The 17,026-nt window shown below is 43.8% G+C and overlaps 1 protein-coding gene across 2 annotated transcripts in view; it reads right to left on the bottom strand.

Annotated features, from left to right (window-relative positions):
* THAP12 (THAP domain containing 12) overlaps positions 1-17,026 on the bottom strand; it is a 67,736-nt gene that overhangs the window by 13,252 nt on the left and 37,458 nt on the right. For both annotated transcript variants that reach the window (XM_056561177.1, XM_056561176.1), the window contains exons 3-4: positions 12,891-12,995; positions 11,707-11,743 (exon numbers count right to left, since the gene is read on the bottom strand). In XM_056561177.1, the coding sequence (XP_056417152.1) occupies positions 11,707-11,743; positions 12,891-12,995 (142 nt within the window). The remainder of the gene's footprint in view (positions 1-11,706; positions 11,744-12,890; positions 12,996-17,026) is intronic.

Raw genomic sequence — 17,026 nt, 5'->3', positions numbered from 1 at the left:
TGTACACTTTACCTGTATTACTGAAGTGTATGTACTGACTGGTGTCTGGTAGCGCCCCCTACAGTACAGGGAGGTATTACATGTTCTGTACTCTTTACCTGTATTACTGAAGTGTATGTACTGACTGGTGTCTGGTAGTGCCCCCTACAGTACAGGGAGGTATTACATGTTCTGTACACTTTACCTGTATTACTGAAGTGTATGTACTGACTGGTGTCTGGTAGCGCCCCCTACAGTACAGGGAGGTATTACATGTTCTGTACACTTTACCTGTATTACTGAAGTGTATGTACTGACTGGTGTCTGGTAGCGCCCCCTACAGTACAGGGAGGTATTACATGTTCTGTACTCTTTACCTGTATTACTGAAGTGTATGTACTGACTGGTGTCTGGTAGTGCCCCCTACAGTACAGGGAGGTATTACATGTTCTGTACACTTTACCTGTATTACTGAAGTGTATGTACTGACTGGTGTCTGGTAGCGCCCCCTACAGTACAGGGAGGTATTACATGTTCTGTACTCTTTACCTGTATTACTGAAGTGTATGTACTGACTGGTGTCTGGTAGTGCCCCCTACAGTACAGGGAGGTATTACATGTTCTGTACACTTTACCTGTATTACTGAAGTGTATGTACTGACTGGTGTCTGGTAGTGCCCCCTACAGTACAGGGAGGTATTACATGTTCTGAACACTTTACCTGTATTACTGAAGTGTATGTACTGACTGGTGTCTGGTAGTGCCCCCTACAGTACAGGGAGGTATTACATGTTCTGTACACTTTACCTGTATTACTGAAGTGTATGCACTGACTGGTGTCTGGTAGTGCCCCCTACAGTACAGGGAGGTATTACATGTTCTGTATACTCTTTACCTGTATTACTGAAGTGCATGCACTGACTGGTGTCTGGTAGCGCCCCCTACAGTACAGGGAGGTATTACATGTTCTGTACTCTTTACCTGTATTACTGAAGTGTATGCACTGACTGGTGTCTGGTAACGCCCCCTACAGTACAGGAAGATATTACATGTTCTGTACTACTCTTTACCTGTATTACTGAAGTGTATGCACTGACTGGTGTCTGGTAGCGCCCCCTACAGCACAGGGAGGTATTACATGTTCTGTACTACTCTTTACCTGTATTACTGAAGTGCATGCACTGACTGGTGTCTGGTAGCGCCCCCTACAGGGTTCCAGGGTTAGCTGCTCCTTTGGACACCAGGTGAGGGCGGCTCCATTACTTTTTTAGGACACTGTGCACAGTACAGGACCCTGAAGAAGCTCCTGTCCTCTACATAGACAGTGATTTACAGCTCCCAGCAGATCTTTATTACTTTTATATGTAAGGATTTGCTTTATCTATATTAGTTATCTACTTATTTATCTTTAATCCTCACTTTTTTTCTATTTTTGGATGACATTTTGGTGGCTTCAGAACCAATTACCAGATTTCCATAGAGTTATGGTCTCAACATACAACGGGTTCAACATACAATGGTCACTCTGGAACCAATTAATATTGTAACTTGAGGGACCACTGTATTAAACTTGTATCCTGTCTGAACAATCCTCTGTTGTCTAAACACCTCAGCAGCACAAATCTCTCTTAAAGAAGTTATCCAGGAAAAAAAAAAATTTCATATATCAACTGGCTCCAGAAAGTTAAACAGATTTGTAAATTACTTCTATTAAAAAAATCTTAATCCTTTCAGTACTTATGAGCTTCTGAAGTTAAGGTTGTTCTTTTCTGTCTAAGTGCTCTCTGATGACACCTGTCTCGGGAACTGTCCAGAGTAGAAGAGGTTTGCTATGGGGATTTGCTTCTAAACTGGGCGTTTCCCGAGACAGGTGTCATCAGAGAGCACTTAGACAGAAAAGAACAACTCAAATTCAGAAGCTCATAAGAACTGAAAGGATTAAGATTTTTTAATAGAAGTAATTTACAAATCTGTTTAACTTTCTGGAGCCAGTTGATATATATATATATAAAAAAAAAGTTTTTCCTTGGATAACCCTTTAAAGGGGTACTCCGCCCCTAGACATCTTATCCCCTATCCAAAGGATAGGGGATAAGATGTCAGATCGCCGCGGTCCCGCTGCTAGGGACCCCGGGGATCGCTGCTGCGGCACCCGCTATCATTACTGCACAGAGCGAGTTCGCTCTGTGCGTAATGACGGGCGATACAGGGGACAGAGCAGCGTGACGTCATGGCTCCGCCCCTCGTGACATCACGGCCCGTCCCCTTAATGCAAGTCTATGGCAGGGGGCGTGACAACCGCCACGCCCGCTCCCATAGACTTGTACTGAGGGGGGGCGGGCCGTGACGTCACGAGGGGCAGAGCCGTGACGTAACGATGCTCCGGCCCCTGTATTGTCCGTCATTACGTGCAGAGCGAACTCGCTCTGCGCAGTAATGATAGCGGGGTGCCGCAGCAGCGATCCCCAGGCTCCCAAGCAGCGGGACCGCGGCGATCTGACATCTTATCCCCTATCCTTTGGATAGGGGATAAGATGTCTAGGGGCGGAGTACCCCTATAAGCTCTTGTTTTGTCACAATGTATCAGTCTATACCAGTGTTTCCCAACCAGGGTGCCTCCAGCTGTTGCAAAACTGCAACTCCCAGCTCGCCCGGACAGCCGAAGGCTGTCCGGGCATGCTGGGAGTTGTAGTTTTGCAACAGCTGGAGGCACCCTGGTTGGGAAACACTGGTCTATATACTCCTGTAGACTGGATAATGAGGAGAATTAGGTCTGTACATGGGTTTCCAGCCTTGGAGACCACTAGTCTGGTGTTCAGGTTGAGGGGTCGTCTTGTGCGGAGACATATCGCATCAGTTGGGGGCTGATGGTGGGGACGTGTCCTCGAGTGTTCCTTATGTAACAGAAGATGAGGTTTGTGATGTCCGTTCTAAGACTCCCTTGGTGGCTGTCGGGCACCTGAGCCAAGTACGGTACGAGACTCTGGGCAAAATCCCCGTGGTCTTCATCGTCCTGTTCTTCTTTCGTCCTTAGTCCCTCAAAATCCACGTGGTCTTCTTCATCCTGTTCTTCATCGTCCTGTTCTTCTTTTGTCCTTAGTCCCTCAAAGTCAAAGTCCACATGTTCTTCATCGTCCTGTTCTTCTTTCGGCCGTAGTCCCTCAAAATCCACGTGGTCTTCATCATCCTGTTCTTCTTTCGTCCTTAGTCCCTCAAAGTCAAAATCCACGTGTTCTTCGTCGTCTTGTTCTTCTTCTTTCGCCCTTAGTCCCTCAATACTATGACCTGATCCCTTTTTATGATATTGATGGTCCAAAATATAAGGAGAAGGACCATAGGCTTCAGGAGAGCCTGGAGAGTCGGGTGGCTCTTCCTTGATGTACACGATCTGTACATGGCCCTCATCACTTCCGTTGTCTGTCCTAGGCCTCTGCACGGTGTTCCTAGGACAAAATTTTTGGATTATTCCAGAATACAGTCATATAATAGAATAGGAAGCAAAATTTTGTATATAGGGGGGATTGTCCGGGGAGCAGAAAAGGAAGTCCCGGAAGTAGACAAGAGGGTGCTAGTGCCAGTAGTGATCATGCGATGTCCAATTATATTCACCCCTGATGAAGGGTGCTTAGGCGCCAGAAATGCGTTGGTCTTATGGCAGCTGAGTGTGTGTCTGTAGTTCATGAACTTATAATAAAGATGAAGAACTTTTAAACTATATCTGCAGGATTCGTTGCATATTTTTTTTTTTTTATGCGATGTCCAATGATATTCACCCCCGATGAAGGGTGCTTAGGCACCAGAAACACGTCGGTGTTCCGGCAGCTGAGTGTGTGTCTGTTATGAATGGACTTATAATAAAGAAAAAAAAGTTTGAACTGCATCTATTGGATTCGTTGAATTATTATTATTATTTTTTTTTGTGATGTCCGATATCTGCCCAATGTTGCCATGACATCATCTGCGGGCGTTTTGCGCGCACGTGATGATCGTGACCGGCACACCCGCGCCCCCCCCCCCTCTTTCATCTCGGAAGGTATACTTCAGAGTATGGTGGGGGGGAGACAAAACACGTAGGACCTTTTCTGCTTCCCGGACCACCCTTTAAACTTACTCATCCTGCCCCATGACCGGCTGCAGGAACAGCAACTCCTGGAAGTGGGGGGAGACCGATTTCTCGACACCGGGGGTTGTAAATTCTTGCCACATCCGTTCATAGAGTTCTTGTCGGAAATTCTCCTTCAGTGACTGCCATTTGGTTTGAACCTCCTGGACTGAAAAAAAAATTTAAAAAAATGGTCTCCCATTAGTTTAGGTCATCGGAAAACTTCAAACAATTGTGAATTTTAGTTTATTTATTATTTATTTTTACTATGTCTTGTAGCAGTATGTCCAGTAGCATCCAAAGCTGCAATCAGAATTCTGTTAGGGCGAGGTTCACATGGTCGCTGTACTACGTCCCGTTCGGATTTTTATTTATATATTTAATTTATTTATTTTATTTTTAATTTTTTGGGTTCCAAACGGACCGAAGCAAAACTGACACTGCCGGATTCAACCGTACTTGAATGAGGTCAGACGAATTTTACCTGATTTAGCGGAAAGAAAAAAATTAATAAATAACACTTGCGCTATTTTTTTTCTACGCTGAACTCCAGTCATTTCGAAGGGAACTCCGTATAATGGAGCTAAACTGTAATGCGAACCTGGCCTTGGCTTCCTGTTCTCAGCTTGTAGGATTATCCTCCTTGCTGCCCTCATGTCTGTATAGAATATGCTAAGATGTTGTGCAATGTGGTAGATGCAGTCTAAAAGCAGAGTTTCCCCAAACAGGGTACCTCCAGCTGTTGCAAAACTACAGCTCCCCAGCTGTAGTTTTGCAACAGCAGGAGGCACCCGGATTGGGAAACACTGGTCAAAAGGCTCTGGCTGTCCGGGCATGATGGGAGCAGTAGTTTTGCAACAGCAGGAGGGACCCGGATTGGGAAACACTGGTCTAAAAAGGCTCTGGGTGTCCGGGCATGCTGGGAGCAGTAGTTTTGCAACAGCAGGAGGCACCCGGATTGGGAAACACTGGTCTAAAGGCTCTGGCTGTCCGGGCATGCTGGGAGCAGTAGTTTTGCAACAGCAGGAGGGACCCGGATTGGGAAACACTGGTCTAAAAAGGCTCTGGGTGTCCGGGCATGCTGGGAGCAGTAGTTTTGCAACAGCAGGAGGCACCCGGATTGGGAAACACTGGTCAAAAGGCTCTGGCTGTCCGGGCATGATGGGAGCAGTAGTTTTGCAACAGCAGGAGGCACCCGGATTGGGAAACACTGGTCTAAAGGCTCTGGCTTTCCGGGCATGTTGGGAGCAGTAGTTTTGCAACAGCAGGAGGCACCCGGATTGGGAAACACTGGTCTAAAGGCTCTGGCTGTCCGGGCATGCTGGGAGCAGTAGTTTTGCAAAAGCAGGAGGAACCCGGATTGGGAAACACTGGTCTAAAGGCTCTGGCTTTCCGGGCATGCTGGGAGCAGTAGTTTTGCAACAGCAGGAGGGACCCGGATTGGGAAACACTGGTCTAAAAAGGCTCTGGCTGTCCGGGCATGATGGGAGCAGTAGTTTTGCAACAGCAGGAGGCACCCGGATTGGGAAACACTGGTCAAAAGGCTCTGGCTGTCCGGGCATGATGGGAGCAGTAGTTTTGCAACAGCAGGAGGCACCCGGATTGGGAAACACTGGTCTAAAGGCTCTGGCTTTCCGGGCATGCTGGGAGCAATAGTTTTGCAACAGCAGGAGGCACCCGGATTGGGAAACACTGGTCTAAAGGCTCTGGCTGTCCGGGCATGCTGGGAGCAGTAGTTTTGCAAAAGCAGGAGGAACCCGGATTGGGAAACACTGGTCTAAAGGCTCTGGCTTTCCGGGCATGCTGGGAGCAGTAGTTTTGCAACAGCAGGAGGAACCCGGATTGGGAAACACTGGTCTAAAGGCTCTGGCTGACCGGGCATGCTGGGAGCAGTAGTTTTGCAACAGCAGGAGGCACCCGGATTGGGAAACACTGGTCTAAAAAGGCTCTGGGTGTCCGGGAATGCTGAGAGCAGTAGTTTTGCAACAGCAGGAGGCACCCGGATTGGGAAACACTGGTCAAAAGGCTCTGGCTGTCCGGGCATGATGGGAGCAGTAGTTTTGCAACAGCAGGAGGGACCCGGATTGGGAAACACTGGTCAAAAGGCTCTATTCACAGTCCCTGATAGATAGCATAGGTGCACTATAAAGGGGTTGTCCAAAATTAGAAAAATGCTCCTTTTTTTTTTAAATAATAGCACCCCCCTCTTGTCCACAGGACAGTCCCATTCCCTTCAATAGAGCCGAGCTGCAATACCAGACACAACCTCAACCTGCGGACAGGAGTGGTGCAGATTTTTTGCAAGAAAAAAATAAAAAAATATTGAATAAAAATAAGTTATAAGAAATGTCTGTATTATTCTCAATGGAGGAAATTTATCAAAACCTGTGCAGAGGAAAAAGTTGCCGAGTTGCCCATAGCAACCAATCAGATCGCTGCTTTCATTTTTCACAGGCCTTTTCAAAAATGAAAGCAGCGATCTGATAGGTTGCTAGGGGCAACTGGGCAACTTATCAAAACCTGTACAGAGGAAAAGTTGCCCATAGCAACCAGATCGCTGCTTTCACTTTTGAAAAGGCCTGTGAAAAATGAAAGCAGTGATCTGATTGGTTGCTATGGGCATCTTTTCCTCTGCACAGGTTTTGATAAATCTCCCCCATTGAGAAACCATCAAGCAAAAAGCACTACAGCTCCCACAATGCCGCGCACTCTCAGGCACGACAACAAATTGCCACAGTTTTTCGTGGTACATATGTACAAAAAAAAAAAAAGTGTGAAATTGAATAGAAATTTGAGTGCCCACGTTGTATTGCCACGTGACAAAATACCGATCCAGGATTAGAAAAACATAGCTGACTGCTTCCAGAAACAGCGCCACCCTTGTCCCTAGTTGGAGCGTGGTATTGCAGCTCAGTTCCATTACAGCGAATGGAGCCGAGTTGTAATACCACACACAACCAGAAGACAAGGGTGACTGGCATTTTTTTTGGGGGAAAAAGCATCTGTGTATTTGTAAACTTGGAGAATATCTATAAAGGGGCACTCCGCTGTATACAACGCTGGACTCTCTCATTTTCTCTATTATATTTTAATAGCTCGGACGTTTACACATGCGTCGATACCAAATATGTGTATTAATTATTATTATTTTTACACTTTATGGGGGTAAAATGGGAAGAAAAGGGACATTTAATTTTTTATTTTTTTTTTACACTTTTTATGTCCCCATAGGAGACTATCTATAGCAATCATTTGATTGCTAATACTGTTCAGTGCTATGCATAGGACACAGCACTGCTCAGTATTATCGGTCATCTTCTGCTCTGGTCTGCTCGCTCTCAGACCAGAGCAGAAGACCCATGGAAGGCAGCGGAGGCAGGTGAGGGGACCTCCGTGCACCGCTATGGGTGATCGGATCGCTGCGGCAGAGCTGCGGCCGATCCGATCATCCATATTTCTGACCGCACTCCCGCAGATGCCGTGATCTGTATTGATCACGGCATCTGGGGGTTTAATGGTGGACATCTGCAAGATCGCGGATGTCAGCCATTACAGGCGGTTCCCCGGCTGCGATCAGCAGCCAGGACCAGCCACGAATGATCCGAGCATCGCTCCGATGCTCGCGGTCATGTACAGAATGTAAATATACGTACTAAGTACCGCAGCACCAGGACGTAAATTTATGTCCTTGGTTGTTAAGGGGTTAAAGGGGTACTCCGGCCCTGAGACATCTTATCCCCTATCCAAAGGATAGGGGATAAGATGTCTCACCCCAGGGGTCCCGCCCCACGCCGCGGGGCCAGCTCACAAACAGCCGGATGGCGACCATGGGGCCGGAGTATCGTGATGTCATGACTCCGCCTCCATGTGATGTCACCCCCCCCCCCCCGCCCCCGCTATGCAAGTCTATGGGAGGGGGCGTGACGGCCGCATAGACTTGTATAGCGGGGGTGAGGTCACACGGGGGCAGAGTCGTAACGTCACGATACTCCGGCCCCGTGGTCGCCACCCAACTGTTTGTGAGCTGGCACCGCGGCGTGCGGCTCAAACAGGTGGGTGGCGAATACAAGATTGCAGGGGTCCCCAGGGGCGGGACCCCCACGATGTCTCAGGGCCGGAGTACCCCTTTAAAGCGATTGTCCAAGTCTCCTCATGTCACCATCCATGGTCATGGGATTACAATAGTTTCAATGCCTATTTGGTCTGTGTCAGTAGTTACAGTCGCTTGAACACAGCGCCGACAGAACTTTTGATGCAGCTTTGGATGTGACTTGTGCATTATTTAAAATATTATTTAAAAAGAGTAGAATGTGCTGCACCCACCTTTCATGGATCTCTGCTGCGGGTTCAGGTCGTCCCAGTCCATGAATATTTCGGAGGAGATCTGGTTCCATAACTCTCCACTCCTTCCCGAGTCGTTGTAGGAGCAGTGCAGGGGGTCGTACAGCTCGGGGTGCAGACGTACCAGCTCTATCAGAAGCTCAATATCAAGGAATGATTTTGACCCCATGAGGACACTGTGGTGTAATCCAAATACCACTTCCGTTCCTGTATAAACAGGAAATATGTGCGAGCGCGTCAAAAAAACGCATCTGATCTTTCAGGTCTCTTTCCGATGCGTTTTAGTTGCGAACTGACAAGCGTTAAAAGTTTTAATAAAGTTGTTATAATAATTCACCTCTATATAGACCATGGTATAAAGAAACGTGGGATAGGACCCCGGGGTATTCATTATATAGGATTAAAAGGGGGGCTCTCCAGGATTCGGAGGTGCAATTCTCTGCAGTTCACCAGGCACAGCGCCATATTTTTTATAGTGGCTGTGTGTGGTACTGCAGCTCAGTCCCAGTTAACAGAACAGATGACAAAACCAGGGAAAACCCACTAACAAAACATAGGGTGATGTGCCTTAAAGGGGTACTCCACTGGAAAGCATTTATTTTTTTATTTTTTTTAAATCGACTGGTGCAAGAAAGTTAAAACAGATTTGTAAAATTACTTCTATTTAAAAATCTTAATCCTTCCTTTTCAACTTTAGAGGCATTCAACTTTGATCGCAGCCTCTGAAAGGTTTAATATCGGGCATCCTGCGTCCTTAAGAAGTTAAAAGGGGTTATCCAGGAAAAAAAAAAACTTATATATATCTCAACTGGCTCCAGAAAGCTAAACAGATTTGTAAATTACTTCTATTAAAAAATCTTAATCCTTTCAGTATTTATGAGCTTCTGAAGTTAAGGTTGTTCTTTTCTGTCTAAGTGTTCTCCGATGACACGTGTCTCGGGAACCGCCCAGTTTAGAAGAGGTTTGCTATGGGGATTTGCTTCTAAACTGGGCGGTTCCCGAGACACGTGTCATCAGAGAGCACTTAGACAGAAAAGAACAACCTTAACTTCAGAAGCTCATAAGTACTGAAAGGATTAAGATTTTTTAATAGAATTAATTTGCAAATCTGTTTAACTTTCTGGAGCCATTTGATATATATAAAAAATAAGTTTTTGCCTGGATAACCCCTTTATAGTCCACAGGGTCTGTGTGAGGTTAAAGTGGATATTCTCTCTGTCCGGCAGAGTAGATGCTTCTTTATAAGGGCGCGTTCACACTGAGTAATTCAAGAGGAATTTACTCGAGCAATTCCTCTTGAATTTTCCGCTTAGAAATAATTAACATCTGCTTTGCCATTGACTTCAATGTATTTTACTCTGCGCTGTTCACACAGCATAAAAAATCAGCTTGCGGAATTCCGTTTCGCTAGAAGGAAGAACATGTCCATTCTTCTTGAGGAATACGCGAGCAGAAGTCCATTGAAGTCAATGGTAAAAAAAAAATTCTGCTTGAAATCATTTAAAGGGGTACTACCGTGCTGACAACTTATCCCCTATCTAAAGGAAATTCCACATAAAATTAGCGCAAGTTTCGCAAAAAAAATAAAATAATTTCAATTCCGTGGCAGAATTTTAACGCGAGGATTCCTCTCCTATTCCTCAGTGTGAACGCACCTTTATAAGGGAGTATTAGGGATCATGACCGTATTATATATAAACAACCTGTCAACAAAAGGCAGAAATAGGCATCTATGGGACCCTATACTATGTACAGATGGTGCAGAGGTCAAGACCCCACAATATCATATTTTATTACCCAAATACTAAGCAATAAAACCAAAGCTGAGGGGGAGAAGATCTCCATACTACATATCCTAGAACACCACATGGACCCCAGATGACAAGAGAGACTGTGTCCAGACATTGCTGTGTGCATGATGTCTTATAGTCAGGAAAACTAAGTCTTGTGTACTACAGAGATAACCTTATCGGTGGCGTATCGCTAGCATGTACCTGCACTCCACCCCAGACACTTAAAGGGGTATTCCAGGAAAAAACGTGTTTTTATATATCAACTGGCTCCAGAGAGTTAAACAGATTTGTAAATTACTTCTGTTAAAAAAAAATCTTAATCCTTCCAATAATTATCCGTTGCTGAAGTTGAGTTGTCCTTTTCTGTCTGGCAACAGTGCTCTCTGCTGACATCTCTGCTTGTCTCAGGAACTGCACAGAGTAGAAGAGGTTTGCTATGGGGATTTGCTTCTACTCTGGACAGTTCCCGAGACAGGTGTCATCAGAGAGGACTTAGGCCATGTTCACACTACGGAATTCTCGAGGAACTCCGCGAGCGTAATTCCGTGGTGTGAACTTAACATTAGTGTGAATGGGTCTCTGCGAGACCCGTTCACACTTGCAGAATTTCCGCAGCGGACAATTCTGCTGCTGAAATTGTTCCGCGCAAAGAAAGAACATGTTCATTCTTTTCCGCGGATTCCGCGAGTACTGCATAGCCGTCAATGGTGACGGCACTAGCGCCGGAGGCGGAATCTCCGCTTGCGGAATTCAGCCCGCGAGAATTCCGTAGTGTGAACATGGCCTTAGACAGAAAAGAACAACTCAACTTCAGCAGCTCATAAGTACTGGAAGGATTAATATATTTTTAATAGAAGTAATTTACAAATCTGTTTAACTTTCTGGAGCCAGTAGATATATAATATATAAAAAAAAATAGTTTTTTCCTGGAATACCCCTTTAACACAAAAAAAAAAAAAAAAATTCATCCGTAATGAACGTCAGTCAGAAAAATCTTAAAAACCGACAATAGAAAATCCCATTATAGTCTATGGGATTTTTCTAATAGCCGTTTTAACCCGTTATCGCCCGTTATTTTGTGACGGGCGATAGTAACATGATAAATAGTGCATGCACTATTTCTTCCGTTCATTCGGAAAAAAAAAACAAAAAATAAAAAACGCCAAAAAGGATTCGAAAAACTCAAAGTGGAAAAAGAATTTAACGATTTCTCATTGATTTACAGCTAACATCTGTCCGCAGCATTTTTTTTTTTGCCGAAAAAACGCCATGCGGCTGAATTGGTGTTTTTCTTGGCGTTTCAGGCCCCCCCCCCACAAAAAAAAAAAAATTAAAAAAAATTTATAAATAAAAAAAAAAATATATATATAAAAAAATGTGGAATTCCAGCCTAACGCATTAGCACTGGCTCCATATCTGGTCCCATCTGAGCAATAAACAACATAATAAGAGAAAAAAAAATAAAAAATAAAGGAAGTTAAATAAACTTACTTTTCCTTTCTTTTAACATCTGTATTTCATCTTCGCTCTGCGGACAAAAGGGAATAAGATCAATGGGGAGAAGAGTAAAAAAAAATGTACAACCTATTCGTGTAATACAGATGGGAGGAAACTGCAGTGTTTCCCAAACAGTGTGCCTCCAGCTGTTGCAAAACTACAACTCCCAGCATGCCCGGACAGCCAACGGCTGTCCGGGCATGCTGGGAGTTGTAGTTTTGCAACAGCTGGAGGCATTTTGGTTGGCAAAAAAAAAATAAAAACATTTTATTTTTTTATAATAAGGTAAATAACTGACCCCCTCCCCCCACACCTGACATTTTTACTACGATTTTGGAAAATCCCTGCAAAAACCAGAAGATCAATTCTCACCTCCAATACAATATTTCTCTAAAAAATTAAAAATAAAATACTGAATAAGAAAACGCATCAAAACTGCACATAGTGTGAACTTACCTCCAACCCCCTTATGAGTCTAATCAGTTGACCTGGGTGACCTCCAGCACCCTAATTAGATGACCAGGTGCAGTGATCAGACTCCACCCCCCCTCTCTCTATGCAAAGCCAAAGGATTCATGGGAAGTGTAGGAATCATTAGGATATCAGGTCAGTGATGGGATTGCTGTAAACCCAATGCCTGCCACATCAGCTAAAACAGGTAAGCACAAGAACCTCTACATTATTCTCTAATAATAGCACCAGCAGCCTAATTAGATGACCAGGTGCAGTGATCAGACTCCACCCCCCCCCCCCTCTCTCTCTATGCAAAGCAAGAGGGATTCATGGGGAAGTGTAGGCATCATTAGGATATCAGGTCAGTGATGGGATTGCTGTAAACCCAATGCCTGCCACATCAGCTAAAACAGGTAAGCACAAGAACCTCTACATTATTCTCTAATAATAGCACCAGCAGCCTAATTAGATGACCAGGTGCAGTGATCAGACTCCACCCCCCTCTCTCTCTATGCAAAGCAAGAGGGATTCATGGGGAAGTGTAGGCATCATTAGGATATCAGGTCAGTGATTTGATTGCTGTAAACCCAATGCCTGCCACATCAGCTAAAACAGGTAAGCACAAGAACCTCTACATTATTCTCTAATAATAAACCTGTGCTGCACTGTGTAAGAAATATAATAAGTTAGTACTGGGTGTCATAAACCAGTAACGTGGCTCTTACCAGCTCCTTTATCCTCTTCCTGCGTCTGCCGGGGTTATCCAGATGGCTGGTGAGGTCAAAGATGGTTGGGATGGCGTTCTCCCGAAGTACAGTCCTGTAGGGACTCTGGAAATAACAAAAATACATAGATTATTGTTACACTTTTAAGACTGAATAAAAAGGAGTATTCCAGGAAAAAAAAAAAAACTTATTTATGTATCAACTGGCTGCAGAAAGTTAAACAGATTTGTAAATTACTTCTATTAAAAAAAATATTCATCCTTTCAGCACTTATGAGCTGCTGAAGTTGAGTTGTTCTTTTCTGTCTAAGTGCTCTCTGATGACACCTGTCTCGGGAACCGCCCAGTTTAGAAGCAAATCCCCATAGCAAACCTCTTCTACTCTGTGCAGTTCCCGAGACAAGCAGAGATGTCAGCAGAGAGCACCGTTGCCAGACAGAAAACAACTCCACTTCAGCAGCTGATAATTATTGAAAGGATTAATATTTTTTTAATAGAAGTTATTTACAAATCTGCTTAACTTTCTGGAGCCAGTTGATTATAATATATTAATATATATATATATATATATATATATATATATATATATATATATATATATATATATATATAATAAAAAAAAGTTTTTTCCTGGAATACCCCTTTAATATTTACTCATTATATACATTACAGTCTATTACAGATCCCCCTGTCCTGGAATTTACTTCCTGTCTTATTAGCAGCTCAGACCGCTGCTCTGTTCCTCCATGCTTTACACTCCAACTCTTCTTTTCTCTTCTATTCCAGGAAAAACACTTTTTATTTATTTATTTTATTTTATTTTTATCAACCGGCTCCAGAAAGTTAAACAGATTTGTGAATTACTTCCATTAAAAAATCTTTTAAAAAAATCTCTGCTTGTCTTGGGAACTGCACAGAGTAGAAGAGGTTTGCTATGGGGGATTTGCTTCTACTCTGGACAGCTCCCGAGACACGTGTCAGAGAGCACTTAGACAGAAAAGAACAATTCAACTTCAGAAGCTTAAACCATTTTAACAAAATTAGTATGTTTTAAATTGCCCTATTTTGACCACCTATAACGTTCAAATTTTTCCATATATGGGGCGATTTGAGGGCTAATTTTTTGCGCCATGATCTGTAGTTTTTCATGTATCAGTACCACTTTTGCTTAGGTTTTACTTTTTATAAATTTTTTATAAATTTTTTCGGAATAAAATGTGTAAAAAAGCAGCAATTTTGGACTACATTTTTTTTTACATTTACGCCGTTCACCGTACGGGATAATTAACAATATATTTTAATAGTTCAGACTTTTATGCACGCGGCGATACCGAATGTGTATTAATTATGATTTTTTTTTTTTTTTTACCCTTTTTTGGGGTAAAATGGGAAAAACATGTTATCCCTGGAAAACCCCTTTAACCCCTTCATGACCCAGCCCATTTTCACCTTCATGACCTGGGCATTTTTTGCACATCTGACCACTGTCACTTTAAGCATTAATAACTCTGATGCTTTTACCTATCATTCTGATTCCGAGATTGTTTTTTCGTGACATATTCTACTTCATGTTATTGGTAAAATTTCACTGATATTTGTATCCTTTCTTGGTAAAAAATCAAAAAATTTCATGAAAATTTTGAAAATGTAGCATTTTTCTAACTTTGAAAGTCTCTGCTTGAAAGGAAAATGGATATTCCAAATAAGTTACATATTGATTCACATATACAATATGTCTACTTTGTGTTTGCATAAAAAAAATTGACAAGTTTTTACTTTTGGAAGACACCAGAGGGCTTCAAAGTTCCGCAGCAATTTTCCAATTTTTCTCAAGATTTTCAAAATCGTAATTTTTCAGGGCCCAGTTCAGGTTGGAAGTGGATTTGAAGGGTCTTCATATTAGAAATACCCCATAAATGACCCCATTATAAAAACTGCACCCCCCAAAGTATTCAAAATGACATTCAGTAAGCGTTTTAACCCTTTAGGTGTTTCACAGGAATAGCAGCAAAGTGAAAGAGAAAATTCTAAATCTTAATTTTTTACACTCGCATTTTCTTGTAGACCCAATTTTTGAATTTTTACAAGGGGTAAAAGGAGAGGTATCACCCTAAAATTTGTAACCCAATTTCTCTCGAGTAAGGACATACCTCATATGCGTATGTAAAGTGTTCGGCGGGCGCAGTAGAGGGCTCAGAAGGGAAGGAGCGACAATGGGATTTTGGAGAGTGAGTTTTTCTGAAAGGGTTTTTGGGGGGCATGTCCCATTTAGGAAGCCCCTATGGTGCCAGAACAGTGGACCCCCCACATGTGACCCCATTTTGGAAACTATACCCCTCATGGAATTTAATAAGGGGTACAGTGAGCATTTACACCCCACTGGCGTTTGACAGATATTTGAAACAGTGGACTGTGCAAATCAAAAATTTTATTTTTCATTTTCACAGACCACTGTTCCAAAAATCTGTCATACACCAGTGGGGTGTAAATGCTCACTGTACCCCTTATTACATTCCGTGAGGGGTGTAGTTTCCAAAATGGGGTCACATATGGATATTTATTGTTTTGCGTTTGTCAGAACTGCTGTAACAATCAGCCACCCCTGTGCAAATCGCCTCAAATGTACATGGCACACTCTCCCTTCTGGGCCTTGTTGTGCGCCCCCAGAGCACTTTGCGTCCACATATGGGGTATCTCCGTACTCGGGAGAAATTGCGTTACAAATTTTGGGGGTCTTTTTTCCCTTTTACCTCTTGTGAAAATGAAAAGTATAGGGCAACACCAGCATGTCAGTGTAAAAAATTTATTTTTTTACACTAACATGCTGGTGTAGACCCCAACTTCACCTTTTCATAAGGGGTTAAAGAAGAAAAAGCCCCCCAAAATTTGTAAGGCAATTTCTCCCGAGCACGGCGATACCCCATATGTGTCCCCAAAACTGTTGCCCTGAAATACGACAGGGCTCCAAAGTGAGAGAGCGCCATGCGCATTTGAGGCCTGAATTAGGGAATTGCATAGGGGTGGACATTGGGAATCACTGGCATAGAATACCCCTAACAGGGTGCCTCCAGCTGTTACAAAACTCCCAGCATGCCTGGACAGTCAATGGCTGTCCGGCAATACTGGGAGTTATTATTTTGCAACAGCTGGAGGCTCCGTTTTGGAAACAGTAGCGTACCAGACGTTTTTCATTTTTTGGGGGGAGGGGGGCTGTGTAGGGGTATGTGTATATGTAGTGTTTTTTACTTTTTATTTTAGGTTAGTGTTAGTGTAGTGTTTTTAGGGTACAGTCACATGGGCAGAGGTTCACAGCAAGTTTGCCGCTGGAAGTTTGAGCTGCAGCCCAAAATTTGCGCCATCTCAAACTTGCAGCACTCACTGTAAACCTCCGCCCATGTGAGTGTACCCTGTACATTCACATTGGGGGGAGGGGGCAAACATCCAGCTGTTGCAAACTCCGAGCATGCCCTTTGGCTGTCCGTGCATGCTGGGAGTTGTAGTTTTGCAACAGCTAGAGGAACGCTGGTTTGGAAACACTAAATTAAGTAATAAACTTTCAAGTGTTTTGCAACCAAACTTAGTGTTTCCAAACCAGTGTGCCTCCAGCTGTTGCAAAACTACAACTCCCAGCATGCATGGTCTGCCAGTGCATGCTGGGAGTTATAGTTTTGCAACAATTGCAACAGCTGGAGGCACTGAGGTAGGAAACAGACAATGTTTCCCAACTAGTGTGCCTCCAGTTGTTGCAAAACTACAACTCCCAGCATGCCCAGACTGCCCAGGCATGCTGGAAGTTGTAGTTCGGCAATATCTGAAGGATCAGATGTTGCCGAACTACAACTTCCAGCATGCTTGGGCAGTCTGGGCATGCTAGGAGTTGTAGTTTTGCAACATCTGGAGGTCCACAGTTTGGAGACCACTGTATAATGGTCTCCAATCTGTGCTCTTCCAGATGTTAGAGAACTACAACTCCCAGCATGCCTGGACAGACTGAGCATGCGGAGATTTGTAGTTTTGCAACATCTGGAAGAGCACAGATTGGAGACCATTATACAGTGGTCTCCAAACTGTGGACCTCCAGATGTTGCAAAACTACAACTCCCAGCATGCCCAGAAAGCCAAAGGGTGTCTGGGCAT

Source organism: Hyla sarda, chromosome 2 (genome assembly GCF_029499605.1).
Source record: "Hyla sarda isolate aHylSar1 chromosome 2, aHylSar1.hap1, whole genome shotgun sequence".
NCBI lineage: Eukaryota > Metazoa > Chordata > Amphibia > Anura > Hylidae > Hyla > Hyla sarda.
Note: the sequence above shows the minus strand (reverse complement) of the source record. Positions and strands in the feature narration are given on the sequence as shown.